The sequence below is a fragment of the Sinocyclocheilus grahami genome, unplaced genomic scaffold (genome assembly GCF_001515645.1).
Source record: "Sinocyclocheilus grahami isolate Dianchi unplaced genomic scaffold, SAMN03320097.WGS_v1.1 scaffold144.1, whole genome shotgun sequence".
In the NCBI taxonomy this organism is placed as follows: domain Eukaryota; kingdom Metazoa; phylum Chordata; class Actinopteri; order Cypriniformes; family Cyprinidae; genus Sinocyclocheilus; species Sinocyclocheilus grahami.
The window spans coordinates 591,847-619,379 of NW_015505323.1; the positions used below are offsets into that span (position 1 = coordinate 591,847).

The following is a 27,533-nucleotide window of genomic DNA, read 5'->3' on the forward strand; positions in this document are numbered from 1 at the left end:
AAAGAATGTCAAACGACCTTTACATAAAAAGGTAAAACAGTGATGTCAGATGATTTTGAAGTTGGAGGAGAAATGACTAGCACAACAAAACCCACAACTGAAACCAATCTAAAATATTAAAGGAGTAGTTCTTTCTTTCTTCAATCACAAAGAAATTAAGGTTTTTTGAGGAAAACATTCCAGGACTTTTCTCTATATAATGGACTTCAATGGTGCTCAACGGGTTGAAGGTCCAAATTGCAGTTTCAATGCAGCTTCAAAGAGCTCTACACGATCCAAGCCAAGGAATAAGGGTCTTATCTTTTATTTCTGAAAAAATAAAAATGTATATACTTTTTAACCACTAATGCTCATCTTGCATTAGCTCGACCTCACACATTACATAGTCACGTTGGAAAGGTCACGCATGACATATAGGGCAGAAGTACCGACCCAGTGTTTACAAAGCGAACGTTCAAAGAATGTCAAACGACCTTTACATAAAAAGGTAAAACAGTGATGTCAGATGATTTTGAAGTTGGAGGAGAAAAGGAGATGGAGTTTTTCGCCCTACCCTACCTTTTTGAACCAAAGTACACAGACAAAGAGCTAACCGCGTGTGACCTTTCCAACGTTATTACGTCATGCATGATGCGCATCGTGGAGCTAGTGCAAGACGAGCATTTGTGGTTAAAAAGTATATAAATGTTTACTTTTTTACTTTGCCTGATCGTTATGCTAGATAAGACTCAGCTGGGATCGTGTAGAGCTCTTTGAAGCTGCATTGAAACTACAATTTGGAACTGTTGAGCACCATAGAGGTCCATTATATGGAGAAAAATCCTGGAATGTTTTGCTCGAAAAACTTAATATCTTTGCGACTGAAGAAAGAAAAACATGAACATCTTGGATGACATGGGGGTGAGTAAATTATCAGTACATTTTTATTCTGGAAGTGAACTAATCCTTTAACATTTCTGCAGTAAGTATACTGTGTACAGTGTGCCAATTTTCTGTATGCATGACCCTTGTAACAATGTGCAAACGTTAAAAGAAACTGAAATATCAATTTTATCAGTCTATTCATTATTTGATTTAACATTTTTATATTGAATTAAAGTGTAAATTACTATATTTATTACCGAGACGACAACTGTAAATCACTTCCAGAACAAAACATGGAGGTCATGTGACAACAGTGTAGCACACTGATATATTTGCCATTGCATAATGCATACCGTTTCACATAACCTAGTATTCAATTTCAAACACAGCCAAAGGCACAAACACAGCTGTTTTTCAGCTGCTATTTGCATGTTTGTGCTGAGGAACTGTACACATATTCAAACAAAAAGCCATCACTTTATTATGAATGGAAAAATATTAGTTGCTTAGAAATGTTTGCAGGAAATAATGCAACAGATGGTGGGTGAATTATGCATCACGTTACACACTATATAGAGCAAATTCACTTCAGACTCTCGGCTTTGTTGTCACAGCACTACCAAGATTCCATCTCATGATATCTAAAAAAAATATGCTGCTGATAGCAATATGATATCAATGATTGGTTTCTTTATAGCAACAGGTTCTTCATATTTTCCTGACAATTTTCATGACTATACCTCAGCTCTTCAAAATAATTGCAGCTTTTCCAATGGCAAGCTACATTTTTCCAAACAAACAGTGGTATAGCGTGACAAAACCACTGATGTATGTCACATTATATTGTGCATGCAGAATTACAGATAAGCGAAATTAGGCAGAAATGACACATGCACTCCTAAACTGTCCTCTATCTCTCAATTCAATTCACTTCAACAGTCAATAGTCAGAAACGGTTCAAAAACAATTCACCAATTTATTTGAGCCCTTGTTATAGAGAAATATGCAGTTAAACACTGCTGTTAATCACACAAAAAGAGTGTGTTTCTAGTTCTATTAAGTGTAAAATACAATTTTTGTTGTTGTTGAACCAAATCAAAACATTCAAGTTGCTGGGGTAAATAAAATCCTCACTACTAGAAAATGCGGTCACCCTAACCAAGACCATTATTGTTTGTGCCAGATAAGTATTGATCTGATTATTAACACATTATTCGATTGTCATATACAGTGGGGCAAAAAAGTATTTAGTCAGCCACCAATTGTGCAAGTTCTCCCACTTAAAAAGATGAGAGAGGCCTGTAATTTTCATCATAGGTATACCTCAACTATGAGAGACAAAATGAGAAAAAAAAATCCAGAAAAGCACATTGTAGGATTTTTAAAGAATTTATTTGCAAATTATGGTGGAAAATAAGTATTTGGTCAATAACAAAATTTCATCTCAATACTTTGTTATATACCCTTTGTTGGCAATGACAGACGTCAAACGTTTTCTGTAAGTCTTCACAAGGTTGTCACACACTGTTGCTGGTATTTTGGCCCATTCCTCCATCCAGATCTCCTCTAGAGCAGTAATGTTTTGAGGCTGTCGCGATAAAAATCATTATAGAAGCTAGTTATTAAAATCAACCAACTACTTTATCAAATGAATAGCTTGACCATCTAAGCTACTTTAAAATATGAGAAGCTTGGCAAGCCACAGTATCACTTCCCCATCGCTGGATACTATTACTTTTATAGTAGTATGGACTGGTTATTTGGAGAAGCATACTTTATGGTAGTAAGGATACAGCAAGCACAGGCCATAAAATTGTTCATGACAGAACTGCTGGACGTCTCGCTCTGAAAACACTGGCAGATTCCTCCCTATTGCGCACATGTGGTTCATTTTAACCCTGCAAGTGTGAACTGTCAACATTTCTGTGGCTCTGGGAGCAGAGATTTCCTGACTCAGTCATGTCAGAGATGTAAAGAATGTGTATCATACACAACATATGCTCCTGATCATGGCCAGCGAGCCGTTCGCACCGCACAGTGCTACGGACAAGGGAAAAAGTTTATACTAATGGACGAATGGCTGATCAGAGTCAGGGTTCAAGTCTTGGATAAAAACAACTGTTCTCTTTCCTCCCTCATTCTACTCATTGGTTGTATGTGTATACACAACATCACACACTTTCTGTTGTTTGATGCTTATCCAGCAGACATGATATTTTCAGTGCTTCCGTTGCAGAAAGAGACATCCAGTCAAAACATCAGACACAAGAAGCCTCAAACACGTCTTTCCTTTCATGATAATGTACAGACAAAACAAACAAAGCCAAAACCTGCCGAGCAGAAAAACACAGGTGAAAGTAAATAGCAAAATTAGATATTTAGGTTGTGATGAACCTTGAGGTTTAATGGCCAATTAGACTCAAGAATATAGCATGTACATAAACTATCAATGGATTTAAAGTTCTTTACCTGTTATTTGATTGGAGACGTCAGCTTTGGGCTCACATTTTGAAAGCTCACAATCTATGAAGGAAAAAACAAAAATAGATGAGTTAGACCATCTAAAGATAGTCTGTAAAGCACCAGCTTCATTAAAGTTGATAGTTATGATTTTTAGTTTGTGTATTATTTAAGAAAACTTTTATTATTAATAATAATAATAAAGAAATAAAATGAAAAATTAATTGAAAATAAAACAAAGTGAGTCTGTAAAATAGCAGATTCATAAATGCTAGTCTCAGTAGGGGTGGGTGATATGACCAAAATCTTATATCATGTTATGAGTCATTTTATTTCACAGTAACGATATATGTCCTGATATAGTTATTTGTACTTTAAATAAGGTCTTTATATCATCAACATTTTTGATACCATAAAAAATTCATAATTTTTGTTCGCCAGTTTCAATATCACAAAAACTAATACTAGCCAAAATGAAAAACAAAACAAATAAATAAAACTCAAGCTCACTGAAGACAAGTAAACAGTCAGTGGTTAAATAAGAATAAGAAACTAATTACAAGCAATAGGACAAAAAAACTACAGTAGAACAAATAAATAAGAAATGCTACATACATTGTATAAAGTAATCAATTGTATAAAATAAACTGCATACTCTTCACTGTGTACATTAAATATATTTCTTATTAAAGTTACAAAACTGATTTAGTCAAGAGCAGTGGGAGATTTTCTCTCTTTTGTTGTTTAATTAACATACACTGCTGTCACTTTAAGAGCTGCCCAGATCCAATATACTGTTACACGTGTTTTCTTTCTCAGCTGTTTGCTTTCACTTAAGACCTAAATTACTGTGATTACGAGGATACTTGCAAAGACGGGAATTTTGACACATAAAAGTGTGTGTACTTAACTGTTCAAGGCATATAAAGTGGCAAAAATATCTCCGTTCAATACTCCTGCGCTCTATGAGCACCGTCTTCCCATGAGTGAGCCTCTCTTACAGGGCTCAGAAACAGTCTCTCAGACAGCGCGCACATATAGCGAAATGAGTTCTCTTTCGCTGCTGATTGCATTTCAAAGACTTAAAATCACTTGTTTTTAAACCGCAATGCTTAAAAATGCATGCAAAAGATACGTTTTCGTGACCACGTAGCAAAGCAACGTCATAACCGCGATAGAGACGATAGTCCAAAATCTCTACCGTTTGACAAATTTCTACCGGTTAATCGTGTCTACAGGTATATTGCCCACCCCTACTCATAAGGTTCACTTTTATGATTTTTTTATTTAAAAAAACAAAAAACAACATAAACAACATAATAAAATAAAAATGTTAAATACTATTACAAATATAAAAAATGCTGCCTTCTTAGAGGAAACATTTAAGCCAAATTCTAAGGCAGCACCGTATGTAACCTTTTGCAGATTAGGCAATACCAGAAGGCATTGCAGTGAGATTAGTGAAAAAATTAATTCAAGATGGTGAAGCAAGAGAAATGCTGATTATGAACTTATGTCATTCATTATTAAAATAGCAATAAAATAATGTAATGCAATTTTAAAAATATATATTGTACCCAATACTTAAGAGGGTGTTGTGTCATTGACATCATTAGCTTAGCAACATGCTAAGAACAAACTCTCACTTGAGGTTTCATGATAGTTTGCTGATGATGCCATAGAAGTCAGCTGCCTATGTAAATTATTGACTAACACAGCTTTTATTAGTCAGCATTCAATTTCAATGCTGGCTAAAGCCTTTTAAGATCTCCAGTGCTTGTGGTGCCCAGGGATGTTTTTTTTTAATTCTCTCACAAACAGATAACAGATAAGAAGGACATTTGACTAACATCAGTTTTAACTCCCATGTGCTTCACTTCTCCTTTACTTGCGAATTAACACCACACCCTCTGGAAACATTAAAACTGTCTTTGCTTCACGTTGACCTGCCCCAGTGACCCTAAAATGTGCTGATGTTGGCATGGAGGTTAAGCTTTGAGTCTGGGCACCAGTCAGTGGACCAATACAGCAGAGGTGCTGACCTCTATATCACGCATAATCTGCCTGACAGATGGGAATCATGTGAGCTTCTGTTTTATAAGGATGCAAAAAGCAGAGTTACTGGCACATGTTGCATGTAATCACATGCTTACGGGCGAAATATGGAGCAAGTGAGGGCAGGATGAAAGAGGAGCGTGTGCAAAAAGATTAAAAAGCAAAAGGTTGTACTTTCTTCATGCCAGGTTTGGTTTTCTTAGCAGGACCAGCCATTTATTGCTGCTTACATCACAGCTTAAAAGTGAATTCATGCAGCTCGCAAATATCACAAGAGAAAAGTCAAGTTATAATTTTGTTAATAAAAATTACATGCTGAAAAATAATAAAAATAAATAAAAATTGGATTTATCATGGATAAATCATTTCTAATATAATAATTAAGATGCATTTATAAAGAATACTGAATGAATATCCATTTCATATTCTATAAATGAAAGCTATAACTGGTCCATGATTTTGTACTTCACAAGCCATCCGGTTAGCCGACAGCCTTTGCATACCACTAGCTGATTTGCCTAGTAGCTTAACTACCACTGCTACAATATGATAACTAAACTATTTTGACTCTCTAGTAGGGCTGGACGATATGGCCAAAATTTATATCACGATATATTTCTTAATTCCGGTCGATACGATATAATTCCGATATCGATATGAACACTATTAAAAAAGTCTCAAAAACGGCCACAACAGATGTCTGTACCTACAAACTTATGAAAAATTAATTTGCCAACTCTATGAAACCTACTCCTATAAAACTATATAATATTTTAGGGAAAAAAATGGCGCAAATAAATAAATGTTCACCTTTTATTGGTATTTAGCCTTCATACAAACAAGAAATGTGAAATCACTGTTAAATAAATCTCAGACTCTCCTTATTAATATTAATATTTTTTACTTCAAACTATAATAGAGCAACAACAGAAGCATATGGCTGGAAATGGGTTTATTATAGAAAATGCAAACTGCTTGTCTGCCAGCAGGAGGCGCTGTGAGAGCGGTGGAACTAACGGGTTCTCCAGTAACGGCTGTAACCAAAGCAGCTCCGCTCATGAACGCTACTTTATCAGATAAAAATGCCATCTAAACTATTCTGAAGACAGTCGGTTGCCTTCAGAGATACATTCATATAAAACAGCCGCGACGCGTTTTGATTTTGAAACGTGCAGTGCTCATGTTTATTCAACGAAGTCACAAATAAATCAATGTATGGGAAACACTGGTAATGTATATCGAAATATCGGAAATGTGTTTAAAAATCATATCACCGTTATTGAAAAAAATTATATCGCGATACATATTGATATTGAATTATTGTCCAGCCCTACTCTCTAGATTGTAATAACGTGATATGTTTTGGAACAGGCATTACAAATGGCCACCTGACAAGCAGCTATTGAACGATCACATTTATTGTGTAATTAATGAATGTAAACAAGTTTAAAAATAGGACGGCAAACTTCACTACACTTAAAGGAGTCATATGATGTTGCTAAAAATAACATTATTTTGTGTATTTGGTGTAATGAAATGTGTTTATGCAGTTTAAGGTTCAAAAAACACATTATTTTCCACATACTGTACATTATTGTTTCTCCTCTATGCCCTGCCTTTCTGAAACGCGTCGATTTTTACAAAGCTCATCAGTCTGAAAAGCGAGGTGTGCTCTGATTGGTCAGCTATCCAGTGCGTTGTGATTGGCCGAATACCTCAAGCGTGTGACGGAAACGTTACGCCACTTACCATATTGTGATGATGCCCTGTCCAGCCGGAGCGAAGAGACAAAAACATTAAAAGCCATTATAAACGAGGCATGTGTTGCATTCAGTGGGGAAATAATTACGGATTATAATGACTGTCTTTTTCCGCGTTGCATTGCATCTTGCCGCATAAACATAAAACCATGTCTGCATTTGTGATCGGAGAAATGACAAACAACAAACGCTCTATTTTAGTAGTATTTACGTAATATAGTATTGATTAATATTTTGAATTAGTTTTTATATTTTCAGGTTTCATTTCTAACATTTCTAATTTTCATTTAGGTTTCTCATCTAATATTTTTTATATCAATGGAAAACAGGTATAGTTTTAATTTTAGTTAATGAATAACAACACCATCAAAATATTGGTTTATTTTTAGTTTATATGCAGCCAATCAGACATTTTTTTTTATTATTTAATTTTTTTTAAAACCCAATTATTCAATACCTGGATAAATGTAATATTTGATACAGCTGGTTCTCTGTGGTTCAACTTCAACACCACACTCAAAGACGGGAACTCAATCACACGACTGCAGGCCATGTCACGTGACAAGAACAACATACCACAAATTAACACTGGCTGCAATTACATGCAACGTTAGACAGAGGACATATGACTTCCCAGTACATTTCTCAGCAGGTATGTTAATGCTCTTCCTGGAAGAGTCTTTGTGTGTTGTGTGTTGATCTGTGCTGTAGGTGTGGTGTGCTGGGCTGGCTGGCAGGTTGGGGGAGGGAAAAGCAAGAGACTTGCTGACAGAAAAGGGTCTCTCAAATCAGACACAGGATCTGAGGCACAGTACAGTACACCCACTCTCTCTTCCTCTCAGATCCTCTTTCTATATCAGAAACACCACAACATCCCATCTGCATCTCTCTGATGTCACAGAGAGTGGTGCTGTGAGACAATGAGCTGATAAAAGTGTTATGTAAAGGCCACACACATATTATATGGCACTGGCATAGTCATTAGGGGTGCTCCGATCAGGATTTTTGAGGCCGATCACCGATCACCGAAAGCAGTATCTGCCGATACGATCACCGATACCGATATTTTTAAAGCCTTCTTTTTATCATGTAGAATTATTTATAGTGATGATCCAATCAAGATTTTTAGACATTTATTCAGGGCCTGAATTTCATTTTTGAAAATGAATTCCCCTCTTAGGTGACTCTTGTAAGAAAAAAAATTAAATTAAAAAATATATATTTATCTCAACTAAATGTTTGATCATGCACTGGATTTTTGTTTTGACAACCGTGCAATTGTTGCACAATAGCTACACACAGCGCAAGCCTGATTTCGTGAGCTGTATGTGAGGTGGCCTTTTACACCAGGTTCACACATACTTCATTTGCAGTGCAGTCCATGTGCATGTACATAAGCGGTGCAGAAGCAGCATGGACTGTGCTTTCACACAGGAGTCTGCAATTGATCCAGGGCTGTTTACAAACACATTTATTCATTATTTTGATTTCAAATTCAAATATTGTTACTTAAAATGCTTCTTCAGCATTGTGATTCTTTCTTTTTTTGATTGTGATTCTCAATGCTTTTTACTTTTGCATTTAGGCCTACTTCTAGATTGATATATTAAGTTGCTCAAACAAGTGGCAAAACATTTAAACTACTTTTCTTACATTATCACACAAATCCAAAATAAAACTTACCATTGACAGAAACACTCAGCTCTACTGCCTTTTCTTTTGCATTTAATTCTTTATTACAAGCAATCCTGCGTTTCATAAAGAACTTTGTTTTCCTACCTCCATGAGTGCCATCTATTATTGCCTTGTTTATCTAATAGTGCTCTTTTCCTTTAAACCTAGCCAAAAAGCCATAGCCTATGTGTTGACAGTGAAACTTTAATTATAAGCATTTATGGTGTAATTACTACATTTTCGTGTCAATCCATGTTCATATTTACAGCAAACAATGCCCGGTTACTTTAGATCATAGACTCGGTGTGGAAACGATCTCTGCACTGCTGTAGATGCATGCTACTGGAACGCACTGCCGGACCGTAACTGTGTGCAGTGTGAACACTTTAATCCATTAATATGAGCGTGGAAAAATATGCCCCGCATACGCTCTGCAAACGGAGTAATGTGAACCTGGCGTTATGTGTGTGCGCTGCGAGTGTGCATGAGCGCACGGTCTCCAGGAGAGCACGCAAGCGCTGAATGGTTTAAACACAGGCAAGAATTATAAAGAAATGCGATTTATAAACTCTAGTGACGATGCAACACTGCCTCGATTGTGCAAGTGACAATTCCTGTGTCAACTGTACAGCGTGCAGCTCGCTTATTGTGCAGACGCGATGTGATTTGAAGCCATTTGTGCATTTTGAGAGAGAAAGAGAGCGCGCGGTGATTCACTCACACTGTTTGTGAAATTATGTCTCACAGAAAGTTTTCAAATTACTTTAGAAGTTATTTAATGAAGAAATATGAATTGCACCTCACCGTCAGCATTATAATTATTTCACCTGCGCCGCTGAGACGGTGCCGCTGCATGTCCTGCCAAACTTCTCACAGCAGCGTCATCAGCTTGAGATCGTTTTTTTGAGATCTGCCTTTATAGAGACCGCCGATCAAACATCCCAAAGCGATTATTGGCCGATAGTGATCGGTAGCCGATCAATCGGAGCACCCCTAATAGTCATGGTATCAAACTCATGGTGATGGTATTTTGAAGTATACCATGGTATTATTAGCATCTCAAAGAATACCATGGTATTGGTAATGGTAAACCAGTGTTTGTATATACCACTGCTGTATATACAGCTCCACAGGAAAAATAAATGAAGTTTGAGTTTATAGACAATAGCAATAAAAAACATAAATAGAAATACAAGATATATAATAATAAATAGACAATAAGTAGTTCCTAAATGATCTTCGCTGGCCACACAACAAAAACATACAGCCCAACCAGTTTAGTCTGATTCATGAACAAGTGACTCTTATGAATTACGGTAGTTCTTTCAATGAATCAGTCAAAACAACTCACAACCTTCAGACTTAGTTTGAAGAAAAAGTTGTCCATCTCTGTTATGAATCAGTCTAATAAATTACTGACTGAATCAGAGTTACTGAAATGACATCTGACTCACTGGATGTATATATGACAACTAGGGATGCACCGATATGAAAATTTTGGCCGATACCGATAACCGATTATTCTTTATTTTTGAAAGCCGATAACCGATATGTTGGCCGATAAATCTATATCCAAATTGTTATATACTTTTTGAGAGCCTGATTACAAAAAAGGTCTCATCATTAAAAGCCACATCCCAAACACTTCAACATAAGCAGCCTAGTTTGAACGGTGTACGTTTTAAAAATATTTTTACTCTCCAATTACCAAATTTAGTCATAAAAAAGTCTTACAAATAAATAAAATAATGCATAAATAATGCAAACAAGTCACTGGACATCATTACACGTGTAAATAATCAAAATGAATGTGCCACAGATCAATAAAACAGAATTGTATATAATGTTATATACACAACATTCCCAATCATAGTTATTAATGTTGTGCACTGCTGTTTGAGCTGCGTGCGCTGAGCTAAAGACGATCACCGGTAAACTGAAGCACTCTTTTAACTTAACCAAACGCATTCTATATGAGATAAATCAGATATACATCAAATAAACACAATATTACAACGTACAATTGCACAAAAGGCTGCAAACGAACAGCGCGCATCTGAAGTGTCTCTGAAGGAAATAATGCATTATTTATCGGCTTTAAGATATCGGCCAAATTTTCTTATCAGGCCGATACCGATAACAGAAAAAATGAGCATTTATCGGCCGATACCGATATGGTGGCCGATATATCGTGCATCCCTAATGACAACATGTAGTTAAATATAAACATTTACACACAAAAAAAACATTTGTTGTAATAAATAATTAAAATGTAAAAAAAATACACAAATACATAAAATAAGATATTGTTATTTGATAAAAATACAGAATCATAATTTGTGAAATATTAATACAATTGGAAATAACAGTTTTCTATTTGAATATATTTTAAAATGTAATCTATTCCTGTGATGGCAAAGCTTAATTTTCAGCAGCCATCACTCCAGTCTTCAGTGTAGGTGCAAAAAAGACTTCTACGGAAAACACTAGTCAACTAAGGTGCTTTCTGGTACTTTTGTTAGCAAAAGGTGGAAGAAATCATAACTTCATTTTCTACAAATTCCATCTGCTATGTTTTCCTTCTGTAGGGTGGAACATCAAAGTGAGGTTGAATAGAGACTGGAGACCAAATATAAACACGTGGGACATACTTGCAATGCCAAGCGCATGCCTGACACAGTTACTCACAACTGCGACACTTAACATGCGCCTCTCTAACATGTGTATTGAGACCACACAACATGGCCTCCAGTAAATCAAAAACGCTTCTCAAAAATATTACAGACAAGTCTGTTTACGCCCAAGACATTTAATGTAAAGCAGACTAGATGAATGGATTATTTATCATGAGGTGGTAAAAATTTATCGTTCGTTTAATTAATTCACTCACATTCGAAAACACAAAAACTTGCCAAAAATCACACAAATATGCACAGCCCAGCGCTCAAAAGTAAACCGTTGAAGGCAACCGATTACAAGATCAAGCGTACTATCCCAGTCCAAATAAGGAAACACAGGCTAAGCAGACAGTGGAAAAGGCCTGGTTTAAATCCACTCCTGGGGAGAAAAATAATTTTTCTGCTTTCATTCCAAATCCCCAGCAAAGAGCCGTTTACTCGCAGGAAGCAACCACAAACTATTCAGTAGCTCACAGAAGACAAAAGACCCATTGCATATCGCTGAGAGTGATTTTAAGACTTGAATTTCACACAACCACAAAACATACGCCAACAACAAAACAATACACATATAACAGGGTTGCTGTGAGGTCACTCCTTTCCTTTTGGTTTGACCAGACAGGAAATGAGCTAGTGACGTAAAGAGACTCCCAATACAAAGATACAAGGTCAGATGTGTGTTTGTTACATGTCTACAACTTTAGTCAGATCCAAAAGCCCCTCCACTCAAAGCCAAACAAGAACAAAAGCAGCCCACGTGTCTACAGCCCTGCCACTTTCTTAGCACACAAACCCAGTCATTGTGATCCGACCCTCCTTTTATAAAGCAGCAGGCGGATAGTCATCGATCAGACTCATATGTGAATCATGTGTTTGAGGAAAAGGGGCCTCTCATTGCCACATGCTTGCTATCTGGCTCATACAGGCCTAATCAGGTCTAACAAAGCTGCGGCAGAAGTCCTAAGTATGACTCGGTTTCATAGCTTTTACTACCCTGAGCTGTCCGGGAAGCAGTTCAGAGCCAATGCCAACACAAGAGAAAGCGTTCTGATCCCTATCACACAACAAAAGACGTATTATGCAGTTAGATTAAGCACAACCGCCAAATCTGAGGCGCTTTCATGTGTTAACGATTGATATTTTGAAGGTTAGGCTGCTAGGCCTGAGCCTGCCACAACTCTTTGTTGGTGCTCAGAAGGAATAAAAGAAATAAAGAACAGACACCGATTAGAAATAAAATCTTGATTTTTTTTCAGAACATTTGACCGATTCAAATTTCGTTTTCGCTTTTGTTAACGTTTAACTGGTCAACTTAAATATGTCATATTTCACACTTGAAAACGAAATGGATGAGATGGAATAACAACAACTACTAACTACTGGAGACCGTAATAATAGATGCCTGCATATATTTGCATAAGGAGGTTACAATATAACTGCAACTCTAGTTAAATGTGTACAAAATAATTTTTTATTGGTCATTTCTAGAGAGAAATAGCACAGACACTGAACAAGGATGGAACTTTCCAGCATCCATGTTTTTGAGCGTTCGTGTTCATGCACACTACCATCTCACGTATACTTTGGAAGGCTGTGCATTCAGCTGTACATATACACTAAGCATCCTTCAAAACTGAAGTGTACTTTGAAAGACTATGCATTTGGTTATATGTATATGTTTAGTCTCAGCCTCAGACGACATACCCACAGACCGTTGGCTGAGGCTAGCATGGCCCCTCATGTTAGAAGAAAGCCGTTGTGTTTACAACTGTGATAATGAGCGCTTATCAGGATCAACAAAACGCTGGGTTTTTAAAAGTATGTGAAATATTTAAAGTTCGCGGCATAGAATCTTTAAAATACGTCCAAGAGTTTTACACACAGTCTGTTATTGTGGGGACATTTCCACGCCCCTAAACATGACGTGGCACAAAACGAAACGTGATTGGTTGCTTTATCTGTCAGTCATATGGCCTCTTGGGCGGTCCTTGCCATTCAAAGCGGCCACGGTTCTCAGACCTTCTGCCGTCAGTCTGAAGGTCTGGCTACACGAGACTAGTATATGCTAAGCCAAGGGTGCCCAATCTTGCTCGTGGAGGGCTCCAACCCTAATTAAACACTCTGGAATCTAAGCTAACCAATGTCTTCAGACATACTAGAAACTTCCAGGCAGGTGTATTGGGGCAAGTTGGAGCTAAACTCTGTAGAACATTGGCCCAACAGGAGCAGGTTTGGACACCCCTGCACTAAACTTTCGCATCAAAACTTAAGTATACTTTGCATTCAGCTGAACATATATGCTAAGCATTCACATGAAAACTGACGAACACTTTGGACTTTATCATCTATCATTGTGTTTAGACATTAAAAATAGTTTAATTTCAAAAATGAGTTTCAAAACCTCCGTCCAGCTGTTTTTGAATGCTATGTGTCTTACCCTATGTGAACGCCCCCTAAGAAACACATCCAATCAGTGCTTAGCTGAAGAGTTGTTTAGATGACCCACCGACAACACGATTATCAAAACATTTAGTTTGGACAATGACAGTATATGAATAACTTAGATATATCACAGAATCTCATTTCTCTTCTACAATATGGCCTAAAATAATATACACAATGGTTTAGTACATCAAATGTGTTAGAAATGCTAAACAAGAATGGTTGGTCTTTGGTAGAGGTCAGTTGATCTTAGACTTGCATTCTTACACTCAGGAGCATAAGTAACAGCAATAGTTAAAATTATAACTTCTACTCCTCAATAATTGACAAAAATGGATTCAAAGAACAAGTTAATAAACAAACAAGAAAGAATTTGAACTGTCTCGAGTTCAACTCAGAGTTGTATATGCAGTGGGTACGGAAAGTATTCAGACCCCCTTAAATTTTTCACTCTTTGTTATATTGCAGCCATTTGCTAAAATCATTTAAGTTAATTTTTTCCTCATTAATGTACACACAGCACCCCATATTGACAGAAAAACACAGAATTGTTGACATTTTTGCAGATTTATTAAAAAAGAATAATTTAATAAACAGGCTGGTTTAGTTCAGGTTAGTATAGCTAACAAAATCACACATTCAACTACTGATGAAATATTATACTATGAAATACTATGTGAAATGTTATGTCTTGACAAGACTAACAGAAACTATCAAACTAAAAATAATTCACAAAAAAAATGAATCAATCAATCAACAAAGTGCACAAATAAAACTGGTCAGGCTCCCTTGAATAAGATGTTCGTCACAGACCTAATTCTGGAGGTCTCTGTGGAGCAGCATCCAGAGGTCTGGAGAGCTGCAGTAAATATGTTCTGCTAGGAGACAGACGGCATGACGCATGCTGACGTTCACCGTCATTGTGAGTTAGTGAAAACACGAAGGGCATGAAGAGTTAAACTGCTTAAAGCTGCAGTGTGTCATTTCTGCACCACTACCAGCACCAAATGAGACTGCAAAAATATTGATAAAACAATTTCCAAACAGGATTCCCCACCCGTTTTTTACTGTTCAGCCATACAAATAGTCCCGCCCCAAACACACACCCATTAGTTGAGCCAATGTTGCTGTGCGAATCTGCTCACACAAACAGAGCTTTCATTTTGAAAGAAGTGTTTACACTTCTCAGGAAATCAACCTACCAATGACTTACTTGTATTTGTCTCTGCACATTAACCTAACAAGAAATATTTTAATCTCGAGAAAGAATAGATCACGCACATCAGTTTTAAGCAAAAAAAAAAAAAAAAAAATATATATATATATATATATATATATATTAATTGCACTAAACAATCACGTTAAAATGAAATAGGCAAGTGCGATAGATGGTTTAAAATATTAAGTTTATATTTGAATGTCACATATTTACATTTTAAAAACAATTATGATTTAAAAAATGTAAATACTTTAGCAAATTATGAGTAAAATTAGGCCTAATTCTTAAATGAATTCTTCAAGTGCAAAACAGTTTCTTAATTTCTTAAAATAATTATATACAGTGTCTCTTAAACTTCAGTCCATATTTTATTACCATATTTGATTATTGCTGTATAAATATGAAATACGTAGAAAAAGATGAAATCCAGAGTTATGAATGATAGAAAAGCAACTGTAAAACAATATGTAGAAAAATACAATATATCTTGACAAAGTAACACCTGCGATCAGAGATATCAGCTCAAAAGCTGGACAACTACAGTAGGCTACTAACTGCAGTAAACAGGCATCTGCATATCAGTTTAAGAAAGCAGAAGCATTATTCTGATCCATATTTATGTTAGACTGTTAGCTGATATGGTGAAGTATGCTTGTGTGAGAAAAAAAAAAAACCAACAAATAGGTGGGAAAGGCCGAGCTGTTTAAAGACCAAAACACTTAGGAATCAATCAAACAAAACCAGGACACAGACGGAGAGAGCAAGAAAGAGTGAGAGAGAGCGAGAGATCTCCCCATCCCCCTGCTCTCATTCCCTGATCTATTTTGACGGTCTCCATTTCTTCCCTTCTCTCTCACTATTCTTCATCCTCCTGTCGTACCTATTCCTTGACCTTAACTGCGATGAAGAAGGTGATGCTTCATGACATCCGAAAAACAAAGCCCTATAAAGATTAGCTTAGAAGTAGGGCTGTGTATCACCAGCAAAGTCACGATACGATACGTATCACGATACAGAGGCCACGATACGATACGTATCACGATACATGACTGCACTGAATTTCACCTCAGCACAATTTAGAAAAACTGCTGTTTATTAAACACTGCTTACTATAGTATTTCTAACTATTGGCAGAGCAGGCAGTTGAGCTCTGCATTATGCACTGTTAATAGAGAAACGCGGCAAAACGGTGGTAATTCATACATACACAGCCCCTCCCTCTCTCTCTCGTAAATAACAGTTGATTATTTCAACAGTTGATGAATCACACTTTTCTGAGAATAGACTTGAAGTGGAGATAGCTAAACTGCAAGCTAAGCGCTGTTTTCAGAAAGCAAGCGCGTTTATCCACAGTGGAGAGAGAGAGAGTGTGTGTGTGTGCATAGGGTTGCCAGGTTGACAAAGATAAGTAGCACACTTAGCAGATATTTCCATACTGCGCAAGTGTAAAGCTCTGTTTTGGGGATTACGTCTCTTTATATCAGGCAACCCCGTTGTGTTCCTCTGCGGCCAGATTATTAACAGATGCTCTATTCATTCTTTTTTAAACCTTGCACATTTCTACTAAATTTTAAACGTTGTACAATTAAGCGTGGTCCACTGCTGCACACGTGCCACAATATCGATACAGGGCCAGCTGTATCGATACTCGTATCGTCAAATCTCTGTGACAATACATCGTCGCATTGATATTTTGAACACAGCACTACTTAGAAGACCTCACAAAAACCCAGATCAGAAGCAGATCAGCATTTATGATAACACAAATACTCTCAAGGTGCCATCACATCTATTGTCAACTATGTACTGTAGTGATGTACTGTATGAAGCACAGCTTACACAGACGTCAATTTCACATTTCTGCACCTTAGAAAAAAAGTTAGGATAATTGTCCAGTTATCCAACAACTTTATAGTCAATAAGGTCAATTAAATTCTGGATGTAGATTTATTTATTTTTTAATACTTCTAGTATCAGAGGTTATTTATAGCTTCAATAATTCTAATATGAGAGGTTATTTATAGCTTCAATACTTCTAGTATCAGAGTAGTGCTGGGCGGTATACCGGTTCATACCGAATACCGGTGTTTATTTTTGTTATGATATGAATTTTTAAAATACCGCAATACCGGTGTATGCTACCGTGATATACATTTTTGGTCATACCGCCCAGCACTATATCAGAGGTTATTTATGAACAACCCAGAAATCAAAAATACACATATCTATACAGGCCGGAGGATCTATTAATCATTGAGACATCACGATGACAAGTCATTTATGACAATACGTAGCTTTGCACTTCCCTACTTTAAACATGAGTGTAACTGAACATAGGAAAGCGCACTGCATTTAATGGCATTAGACTTCATGCTCTCAAAGACAGGAACCCGCCTCATGTTTAAATTATGAGCACATACTCAAGTCTATGGATTTTATGAAGACCTTCCACATGATTCATTCATGCTTCCAATCAAGCACTCACAAACGTCCCCCAAATGAGAGTTGAGCTTTGGGATCAAGTGTCTACTGTTATATTAGGGCTCATTATAGCGTTGTTTTAAAACAAGCCCCAGGAGAACAGCACCGAAAGAAGAGGCAAACTCAATGGCATTATTATGCAGGTCAAAACGTAGTCAGTCCTCCCAACAATCTTTCCTTTTTTTAGATTACAAATTATTACCATGTTTAGCTGAACGAAGAAAGAAAATCTGTTTTCAATATTGATACCATTATTGATAACTGATAATAATAATTTATAATACCTGATGATAACTGTGCATCAAATCAGCATATAATACGACACTGAAGACTGGAGTAATGGCTGCTGAAAACTCAGCTTTGCCATTACAGGCGTAAATTACATTTAAAAATAAATGGTTATTATTTTACAATATTACTGTTTTTACTTTATTTTTGATCAAATAAATGCATAAAATGCTTCTTTCAAAAATAATTAAAACAAAATCAGAATTATTCCAAACTGTGGGCCAAGTAGTGGTCAAAATTGGGCCATTTTAAGATTGAAAATAATACCCACTTTGCAGATTAAAAGGTGTTGATTTTCCTACTTTGTCCATTATAATGCAGAATATATTGATATTTTATTTAACATTTTACATATATATATATATATATATATATATATATATATATATACACACACAATATTTGGACCCTTGCGTTTGTTTAAATCTCTCAAAATGGTCTATTCATACAGTAGCTGAGCAACTGCCATTAAGATTAATGGGAATGTTAATGATAAAATTCTCCTTGGTGACAGCGCAAGATGTCCCCCATCCCCCATCTCTAAGGAACAGTGAGGAGACGAAGTACACAATCTTTTCAAATTAAGTATCATATCAGAGGGAGGATGCTTGAAGTACATCAACAGGAAGAGAATGAGAGAGCTGCAGATTGTTCTGTGAAACAATACACCAACCTAGCTGCAACAAGGGAATTTGTAGGCTGTATGGAGTAAACTGAAAACGGGGACTGGGCAGAGATGGAATGAGAGACCAAATGACCCCAGGCACTGGAATGAATCCTCAGGGTCTTGTGCTGGAGCTGATGGCTGACTGAGAAACTAGGCCAATGTGATGAAAGCAAAAAGCTCATAGGAGTCTTACACAGGACTCAAAATGATGAAGATGTGCTTTCTCAAGTCCTCCAAGTTTTGAAGAAACACCAAATTCACAACAAACCTACGACAACCAACATTACGCTACGTATTGTAATGAAAGAACTGGGCCACTTGTCAGGGGGCTTTTTAAACAGAAATAGGATTCAGGACAGGTGTGCCTTTTAAGGGACCCTTTAATACACAAACATTTCTTTGGCACAGTTGTTTTCAAAAAGGGAAGTCGGACTTCTACACTATTGTATTCAAACAATGTTTTCCTTTTGTGAATGATTCCTGATGATTACAGGGAATGATACTCTCATAGCTTTGCAAATGGCCAAAAAGCAGTAATAAAACACATGGTTTGAGATCATCTCATGCAGGGCTGAGCGATATGGACAAAAAAATTACCATGGTAAAAATGTAACTATATGGTTTCTAGGTTTTGGTATGAAAAACAGCGGTCTAAATACATTTAATTTAAATGCACAAACACTATAGCTTGACCACAAAAATACTGTAATTATATTCAATTACTCCTTTAATACATGTCCACATTAAAGGGTATATATATTCTAAGAGTTAAGAGTATAAGAGTATAAGAGTTAACCACGCCTACCTAGAACGGTTCGTTCTAACACGCCCCCACATATCTACCCCACTATGTGGGAAGATTTGCATAATGCCGCCCAAATGTTCACGCAGAGAAAGAAGGCGTAACTTTTATTCTCACTGTAGTATTGTTGCCGCTGCTGCCATGTTGTGAAGGCGCTGTGTGTTTCGTTGTGAAAGCAAAACTACTTTGTTTGGTCTTTCAAAAGAGGACACGACTACAAATCAGTGGTTAAGTTGTATTTACAACACTGCTCCAGAACAGTTTAACCCAAATATCCAGATGTGTGCAGCACATTTTATGGAGGACTGTTTCCTGATCCTCGAAGAGTAGACTACAATGCCGGCAGTTCTGACTCACAGTCTGCAAGTGCGTTTTCATTTAAAGGATTTGCCACTGATGATTCAAACATTGATGAGTTTTGGGCAGTGTAGAGTAGCACTTGTTGTTTGTCATTTCTCCGATCACAAATGCAGACACGGTTTTATGTTTACGCGGCGCAACGCGTAAAAAGACAGTATAAGTCATTATACTCAGTAATTATGTGCCCACTAGATGCAACAAATGCCTCGTTTATAATGGGTTTTAATGTTTTTGTCTCATCGCTCCGGCCGGACACGGCATCAACAGTATGGTGAGGGGCGTAACATTTCCGTCACACACTTGAGGTATTCGGCCAATCACAACGCACTGGATAGCAGGCCAATCACAGCACACCTCGCTTTTCAGACCGATGAGCTTTGTAAAAATCGACACATTTCAGAAAGGCGGGGCATAGAGAAACAATAATGTACAGTATGTGGAAAATAATGTGTGTTTTTTTACTTTAAACCGCATAAACACATTTCATTACACCAAATACACAAAATAATGTTCTTTTTAGCAGCATCATATGACCCCTTTAATAATTTAATAACATTCTGTATGAATATCCCACATTTCTGCCACAATACCATGGTGCAGTTAGTGTTATTAGTAAATCCATGGAAAATGATGGTGATTTGTAGATTGAGTAGATTGACTGTCTCATTGAGCACACAGTTTCTTTTCATCTGGGTTTAAACTAGTTTAGAGTCATTTGTGTTCTTTGCTAAATTCCGGCGCTTCACTGGATCTCACAGTGCTGTTTAGTGGTCGTGTGAGCAACACTTATCAGCAAGAAAACATCTCTGCTCTAGTGAGCTCACGCTGCACGTTTGAACTTTAAGCTGAGCAGATAAATGGTCCATGTGACGCGGTTCAAATGAGTAGCCCTGTTTCATTTCGCTTTTGGTGCATAAACATTATATCGAACTCTTGATATTGTTTTATTGAGGAAAATGATATTGTCTTATAACTTAAGACTTTTTAATGCTTAATATTTTCCCCACACAGTATAAATGGATCTTTATGTATGGTTGTATATTTAAATACTATTATATTTTAAAAAGGCACCTCACATCATATTTACAGGTCCGGGGCATCAAAAAGTTTGAAAACCCCTGTAGTAAGAGTAATTAATATTATCTGTGCCGAAGACCAAATATGCTGTCAGTATGAGTCCTCATCATTCTGACAACTTCCACCAAACAGAATTAATGCCAATAACTGACTCTGTCATCAAGAACACATGTTCCTGCACACACAGTTTCTCTATTAGAGATGTTTTACCTCTCACCCTCATTTCAGGCCTTATTCTGTCTCTTTTGATTCTCATCTGCCCTCTCTCTCTAACTATGTCTCTCATTTTCTCTCAGGATGATCCAGCATTGGCCTCTGTGATTTACTGTCGGAAGCTGTCTTGGCGTCTCTCTCTCTCTGCAGTTGAATAATAGGATCTTCTTGTACTGTGCCAGGAGACAGAGGGGGCAGTGAGTGCACCATTCCTAACCCAGCGAATGTAGGTCAATACGACCTTTCCCTACCACACATGGAGACAGAGAGAAGAGCCGAACGAGAAACTGAAAAGAAAAAAAAATGATGAGAGGGAGAGATAGAGAGGCTGGATAAATCAAGAGGCCGCGACACAACAGAGACATAGAAGGAGAGAACGAGAAAAGGAGAAAGAGAGAGATCCTGGGGTGAATGGGCTGAACGCAGGGACGATTCAGCTGGGGTGGTAACAGTCAACGACAGAAAATTTAACTTCTCAATGCTAACCACATGACGTCTGAGTGTCAGAAAAATTCATCGAACGCTACAGAGAGAAAAACGGAGCCACTGCCAGGCCTCCAAAAACTACCAGGGGGCCTATTAGCCAAGGACAAAGGCACCATCAAAATCAACAGAAGTACAATTTAGCACACAATGCAAAGTTCAAAAAGAGTTATACAGGAAAGATAAAGAGCATAAAACTATGAATTTAACAATGAGTACTCTATGAACAAAAGAAATGGGAAAAATTCAGATGTATCCAAGGACATTAAAAGTATTGTGTAATTTTTTATATATTTTTTTAAGTTAAAATAACTTCTTCAGTCCTAGTTTAGTATGATGAGCCCACTATAAGACTCTGGGTTTCATTCACAAAGTCTGTGTGAAATCTGAGTATTGTGAAATCTGTGAAAGGTTTCTCTCTAACAACACAAATGTATAGCTGACTAATGAAAAATCCATAATCTGGGTCTGTATAAAGTAGGGATGGGCATTCCAAGCAAAAATAATATTTGAAAATCGCACCCCTCCCCCACATGCACGCACAAACACCCATAAACAGAGACAGAGAGGGAGAGAGACGGGATTCACGCTTTCAATCTGTATGATAAACTGTTTAATTCAGAAGATAGGCTACCTTAACTCAAGCCATATAATGATTGTAAGGTGCTGAAACATATTAATATAATAAACATAACCAAATGACGGCACTTATTAGCATAACAGTCCTTTCGATTAGCATAAATCAGCTACTCATAAGACTATGACATTTCCAATTGAAAAAAAATTAAACCCCTAAAGGGAATAGATACGAGATGGGAGAAATATACATCAATATCTTTTGTCGCAATTATATCGTTGGGTAATTATACTGTCTATAAACTGCGGGCATCGGGGAGCCGTTATTAATATACAGGGCATTAAAATCGCTTATGAACAAGCGCTTGTTTTTTTACTTTCACTTTCGAGATTCACAATAACACGTACGAAGCAGCATTCGGCAGTACTTACCACACATTTTACAATTCACACATTCACCCTCTGCTTACATGAACGCGTCACCACCGCATCAGCTCGGAAAACATGGGGAATTTTTTTAAGACAATAATCACACAACCTATTCAATATTCTATAATTAAATAAACTAATCGAATATTCGAAAATCGTGACCCATCCCTAGTATAAAAGTGTTTTTAGAGTTTGAACTGGTTTTGAGGTTGGCACATTTGTCACTGCTCAGGTTGTGTGGAAAGCATTTATGGAGATGATTTGGGTGTTGTTTGAATAGATACGAGATGGGAGAAATATACATCAATATCTTTTGTCGCAATTATATCGTTGGGTAATTATACTGTCTATAAACTGCGGGCATCGGGGAGCCGTTATTAATATACAGGGCATTAAAATCGCTTATTTTTTTACTTTCACTTTCGAGATTCACAATAACACGTACGGAGCAGCATTCGGCAGTACTTACCACACATTTTACAATTCACACATTCACCCTCTGCTTACATGAACGCGTCACCACCGCATCAGCTCGGAAAACATGGGGAATTTTTTTAAGACAATAATCACACAACCTATTCAATATTCTATAATGAGGATTTTGGAAAAGTCACAATTTATTTGTGAAGTACACAATTTGTTTAACTGCAAGTGAGTGAATAGGCTATATCATTTTTGGGGGGATCTTCTCCAGCATCTTTAGACCTGTAAGCAATTTTTATTGTTTTTTAATGCAGGTCAAATCTAACTCAAAAATCACAGTTTCTTAGATCAATGTACGTTTGCCTAGATCCTGTTACGCATACATGCTATTCAAGTTCCTCTGTGTAATTACTGTATTGAATTCACTGTTGTCTCTGGGCAATGTCATGAAGCCTTCACTTATTGAATCACACCGACACCTGGTGGGTAAAACATGTGCACCATTTGGGTAATTTAGCATTCTTCAGATGATACTTCTTCAATCTGTGCTGCAGTTGATCAGAATGCTGTTTCTAGCTCATCTATATAAAAATCAGTCAAAATATGACAAATCTGCCGTCTGTTTTGTCCCAAACCTGTATGAATTTCTTCAGTGGACCACAAAAGTATATGTACAACATAATGAGTCTCGGTCACCGTTCACTTACATTATATGCTTTTTATTGTTAATGGCGACCGAGGCTGTCACTCAGTCGATTCAATTGTACGTAATATTTAATTTTAAGTTCCACAGAAGAAAGAAAGTCATACAGGTTGCGAACAAACCAACAACAGTGGTAATCTGTTCAGATTCATATTCTGCACTCACAAGTATACTGAGTGGAAAATCAGAATCTAGACAAGATATTTTATTAGAAGTACAGCAAAGTTTGTACCGAATACGGCAACTGAGAATTATAGCAGAATTGTTATGGGTGCCTGCTCATGCTGAAGTGGAAGGAAATGAGGAGGTAGACAAGATATAGTGAAACGGGCTCTTAAGCACACAAATATTGACATGAATATACCCTGTAGCTGTCAGAAAGATATGGCAAGAGACATGGGATAAAGGTAACAAAGGGCGACATTTGTATAATATAAATAAACAAGTGGACATGTAAGAACTGCTTATAGAAGAGATGATACATATCGTGATTGAGAATTGGACACTAATCTTAATAAATCACTCCAGATGATAGGAAGACATGAATCTGGTCAATGTAATCATTGTGGACTTCCAGAAACTGTAGAGCATGTGCTGATTAACTGTAGAGCATGGGAAAGAATAGTTCAAAGAGGAATTAAAATCTGCCGGCATTAATTCTATAACATTACAGAATGTGTTAAACAGTTCTCATAAAGGTTATAAAGCTCTTATTCATTTTCTGAAAAGAACAAATGTATATAATAAAATATAGGTAGGAGGGGTTTTTTTGTTTGTTTTTTTGAATGAGCATTTCCCTTGAGATCGTCGCCTCACACTCCATCCCAGTAGGTGGCGGAATAAAGATGCAGTACTTCCAATTGTGGTTTCACTACCAAAACCAAAACAAAACCACTTCGCTTGTATCTCAAAAGGGTAGGCCTACTTTAATTTGTCAAATCTGAGGTAACATATAATTTAGAGAAATACTTTAAAAACAACAAAATAAATCATTGTCTATTGTTTAGAAGGTTACCCAACAAAAACAAGTCATTATAACCATTCTAAGCTGATTTGCTGTTTAAGGTGGTCTCCCAGCATGGCCAAGCTGGTGTTCAGCTGGTTTAGCCAGTCAACAAGCTGGTCCCCCAGAATGACAAGCTAAAAAGTCCCAGAATCCATGTGAAACCAGGCTGGGAGACCAAGGGTCCAGCTTAAGTACTTTATGACCTAGTCTTGGACTAAATATTTCCTTAATGCATTCTGCAGAAGCATTAAAAAGCGTCTTGTGAATGATTAACCAAAGCTTGTAGATCCAGCCAGCTATCAGAAAAACAGTAAGATTTTGTCATTCTATGGTTACCATATACAATCCTGAATACATAACCAGATAGCTCTCGATTACTTTCCTCTATATACCTCATTACATTTTCACTAGCATAAACGCAATCAGATATTTCATTAGAATGAACATAATTTTCATAAACTGGTTCAAGGCAGAAGGTAATTGTGTCATCAATCTTTCTGGAATAGCTTGGCTAACTTTGCAACCAAATGCTACACGAGTCAATCAGGTTACCGATTAATCCTGTTTTGTAGCTAAATCTAACCAAAATAACTACATTTGTGTCTGTCGTTATCTTTTACATAAATAATGGCCTAATAAAGTTAAGTGCTGTAGTATTAAAGTCTTTCACCACATCAATCTCTCACACCATGCTAGCTAGTTAGCAGGGGGTTATAGAGTGCCACGCCAGGTCATTGTTTACATTGCTGACTACCTTTTGATTCTCAGATCCGTCTGATAGTTCAGATGATATTGACTGTCTGACTAACTGATAGTCTTATGTTTGAAAATAACAGCATTTGATTTATATTCGATGGATAACAGTTAATTAAAAAGTGGCATAAAGGAACTGACACACTGAATTTACTTCCTTTTTATGGTTCCCTCCAAATGAACATACTAAAGTATTGAAAATAATACTAAAGATGCTAATGGACTATATTCATAAGGGTGTTTGTGGATAAAAACAGTGTATCTATGAGTATTTATTTATTTATTTATTAAAAAGCTGGCCTGCACAATACTCGAGCTAACCTTATTTCCAGCCACAAGCTTATCATCAGTAAGTTGCACGATTGACCCAAATATATTTAGCATAATAATCTCGATTACCTCTTACTGACTAAGCTAAAATCTATAAGAAATGAAAGTGATTTCTGGAAATATCTTGCTGAAATCCTTTACCAACGAGCACCAATGGCTCGCACGAGTTAACAACACAACCAACTGAAATTTCTCCAGCGAGGCTGTTATAAACCACATTTCAACCTTCGAGTTGTCCGAACAGCATAGTAGTGATTTCTGTACTTAATGCATTATATTGGTACAAAAACGACTGCAACTGTCCAGGGCGCTCCAGCCTCCCTACCCACCCACCCTATAGGAGACAGTGCACGAACAATGTCCCACAGCCGCGCCATTCAATCCGAGCAGCCTCGCGAGCCTCGGGCTTACCAGATTTGAAGACCGTCGCTATATCGGCCGCGTCCTTAGCCGCCTCCTCGGCCCCTTCCCCCGAGCTCATGGCTGTGGCGAAAAACACACACACAAAAAAAACTAATATCCAAATCCTAAAGTTGTTCTTTATTTCCCCCACAGGCAAAAGGGTTTAGAAAAGATGTCCGCCCCTGTGTCTGAGGAATGATCTGACACGGACGGAAAAAGGATCACTTCTGAGTGCTGGGGAACATCACAAAACCTCCTCCATCTTGGAGAACACAAATTAATAGCGCCGGCCGGCGGCTCTCTCAAGCGTAGCTGAGACGGAAAGTCAGGAAAAACGGCAGGGGCGTGAGTTTGCTTCACAAAATGCCTCTTTCCAGCGACCTTAACTGGGTCCTCCTCATGAGCCCAATAGTGATTGTTTTCGGTAGTATGGATTTTGAAACATCCAATTTCCCTTCACACTCTTTATGATAGATCCTTTATTCATTGTAAAGTACAAAAATGTCGTCTCGGAATTGATTATCTCTCTCAACCCTAAGATAAACGTTTTTATTGTAAACCCATTACTGCTGGAATATTTAAACATAACAATGAGGTGACTCAGGCCCTGATAGTTTGTTCAAATGATTGAACACTCAAATTTTACTCTCATTTTCTTCAGGTCATTTCTGCCACAATTTTAATAAAGGCACCTTCTAGCTTTCTCTTAAACACTCCATGGCAATAAAAACCACAACAGCACTTCCTAAACACCTGTAGCAACTCAACAAAAAGTTTTTTTCTCTCTCTCTCTCTCTCTCTCTCTCTCTCTCTCTCTCTCTCTGTAAGTGAGGATTTTGGAAAAGTCACAATTTATTTGTGAAGTACACAATTTGTTTAACTGCAAGTGAGTGAATAGGCTATATCATTTTTGGGGGGATCTTCTCCAGCATCTTTAGACCTGTAAGCAATTTTTATTGTTTTTTAATGCAGGTCAAATCTAACTCAAAAATCACAGTTTCTTAGATCAATGTACGTTTGCCTAGATCCTGTTACGCATACATGCTATTCAAGTTCCTCTGTGTAATTACTGTATTGAATTCACTGTTGTCTCTGGGCAATGTCATGAAGCCTTCACTTATTGAATCACACCGACACCTGGTGGGTAAAACATGTGCACCATTTGGGTAATTTAGCATTCTTCAGATGATACTTCTTCAATCTGTGCTGCAGTTGATCAGAATGCTGTTTCTAGCTCATCTATATAAAAATCAGTCAAAATATGACAAATCTGCCGTCTGTTTTGTCCCAAACCTGTATGAATTTCTTCAGTGGACCACAAAAGTATATGTACAACATAATGAGTCTCGGTCACCGTTCACTTACATTATATGCTTTTTATTGTTAAT

General features: G+C 37.1%; 1 protein-coding gene across 1 annotated transcript in view; it reads right to left on the reverse strand.

The window, feature by feature from the left end:
* The window catches only part of LOC107591604 (triple functional domain protein-like), a 57,304-nt gene extending 30,740 nt beyond the window's left edge, over positions 1-26,564 (reverse strand). Inside the window, exons 1-2 of the mRNA XM_016280802.1 lie at positions 26,155-26,564; positions 3,334-3,387 (exon numbers count right to left, since the gene is read on the reverse strand). Of these exons, the coding sequence (XP_016136288.1) occupies positions 3,334-3,387; positions 26,155-26,224 (124 nt within the window). The 5' untranslated portion in view covers positions 26,225-26,564. The remainder of the gene's footprint in view (positions 1-3,333; positions 3,388-26,154) is intronic.
* Between the last annotated feature and the right edge of the window lie 969 nt (positions 26,565-27,533).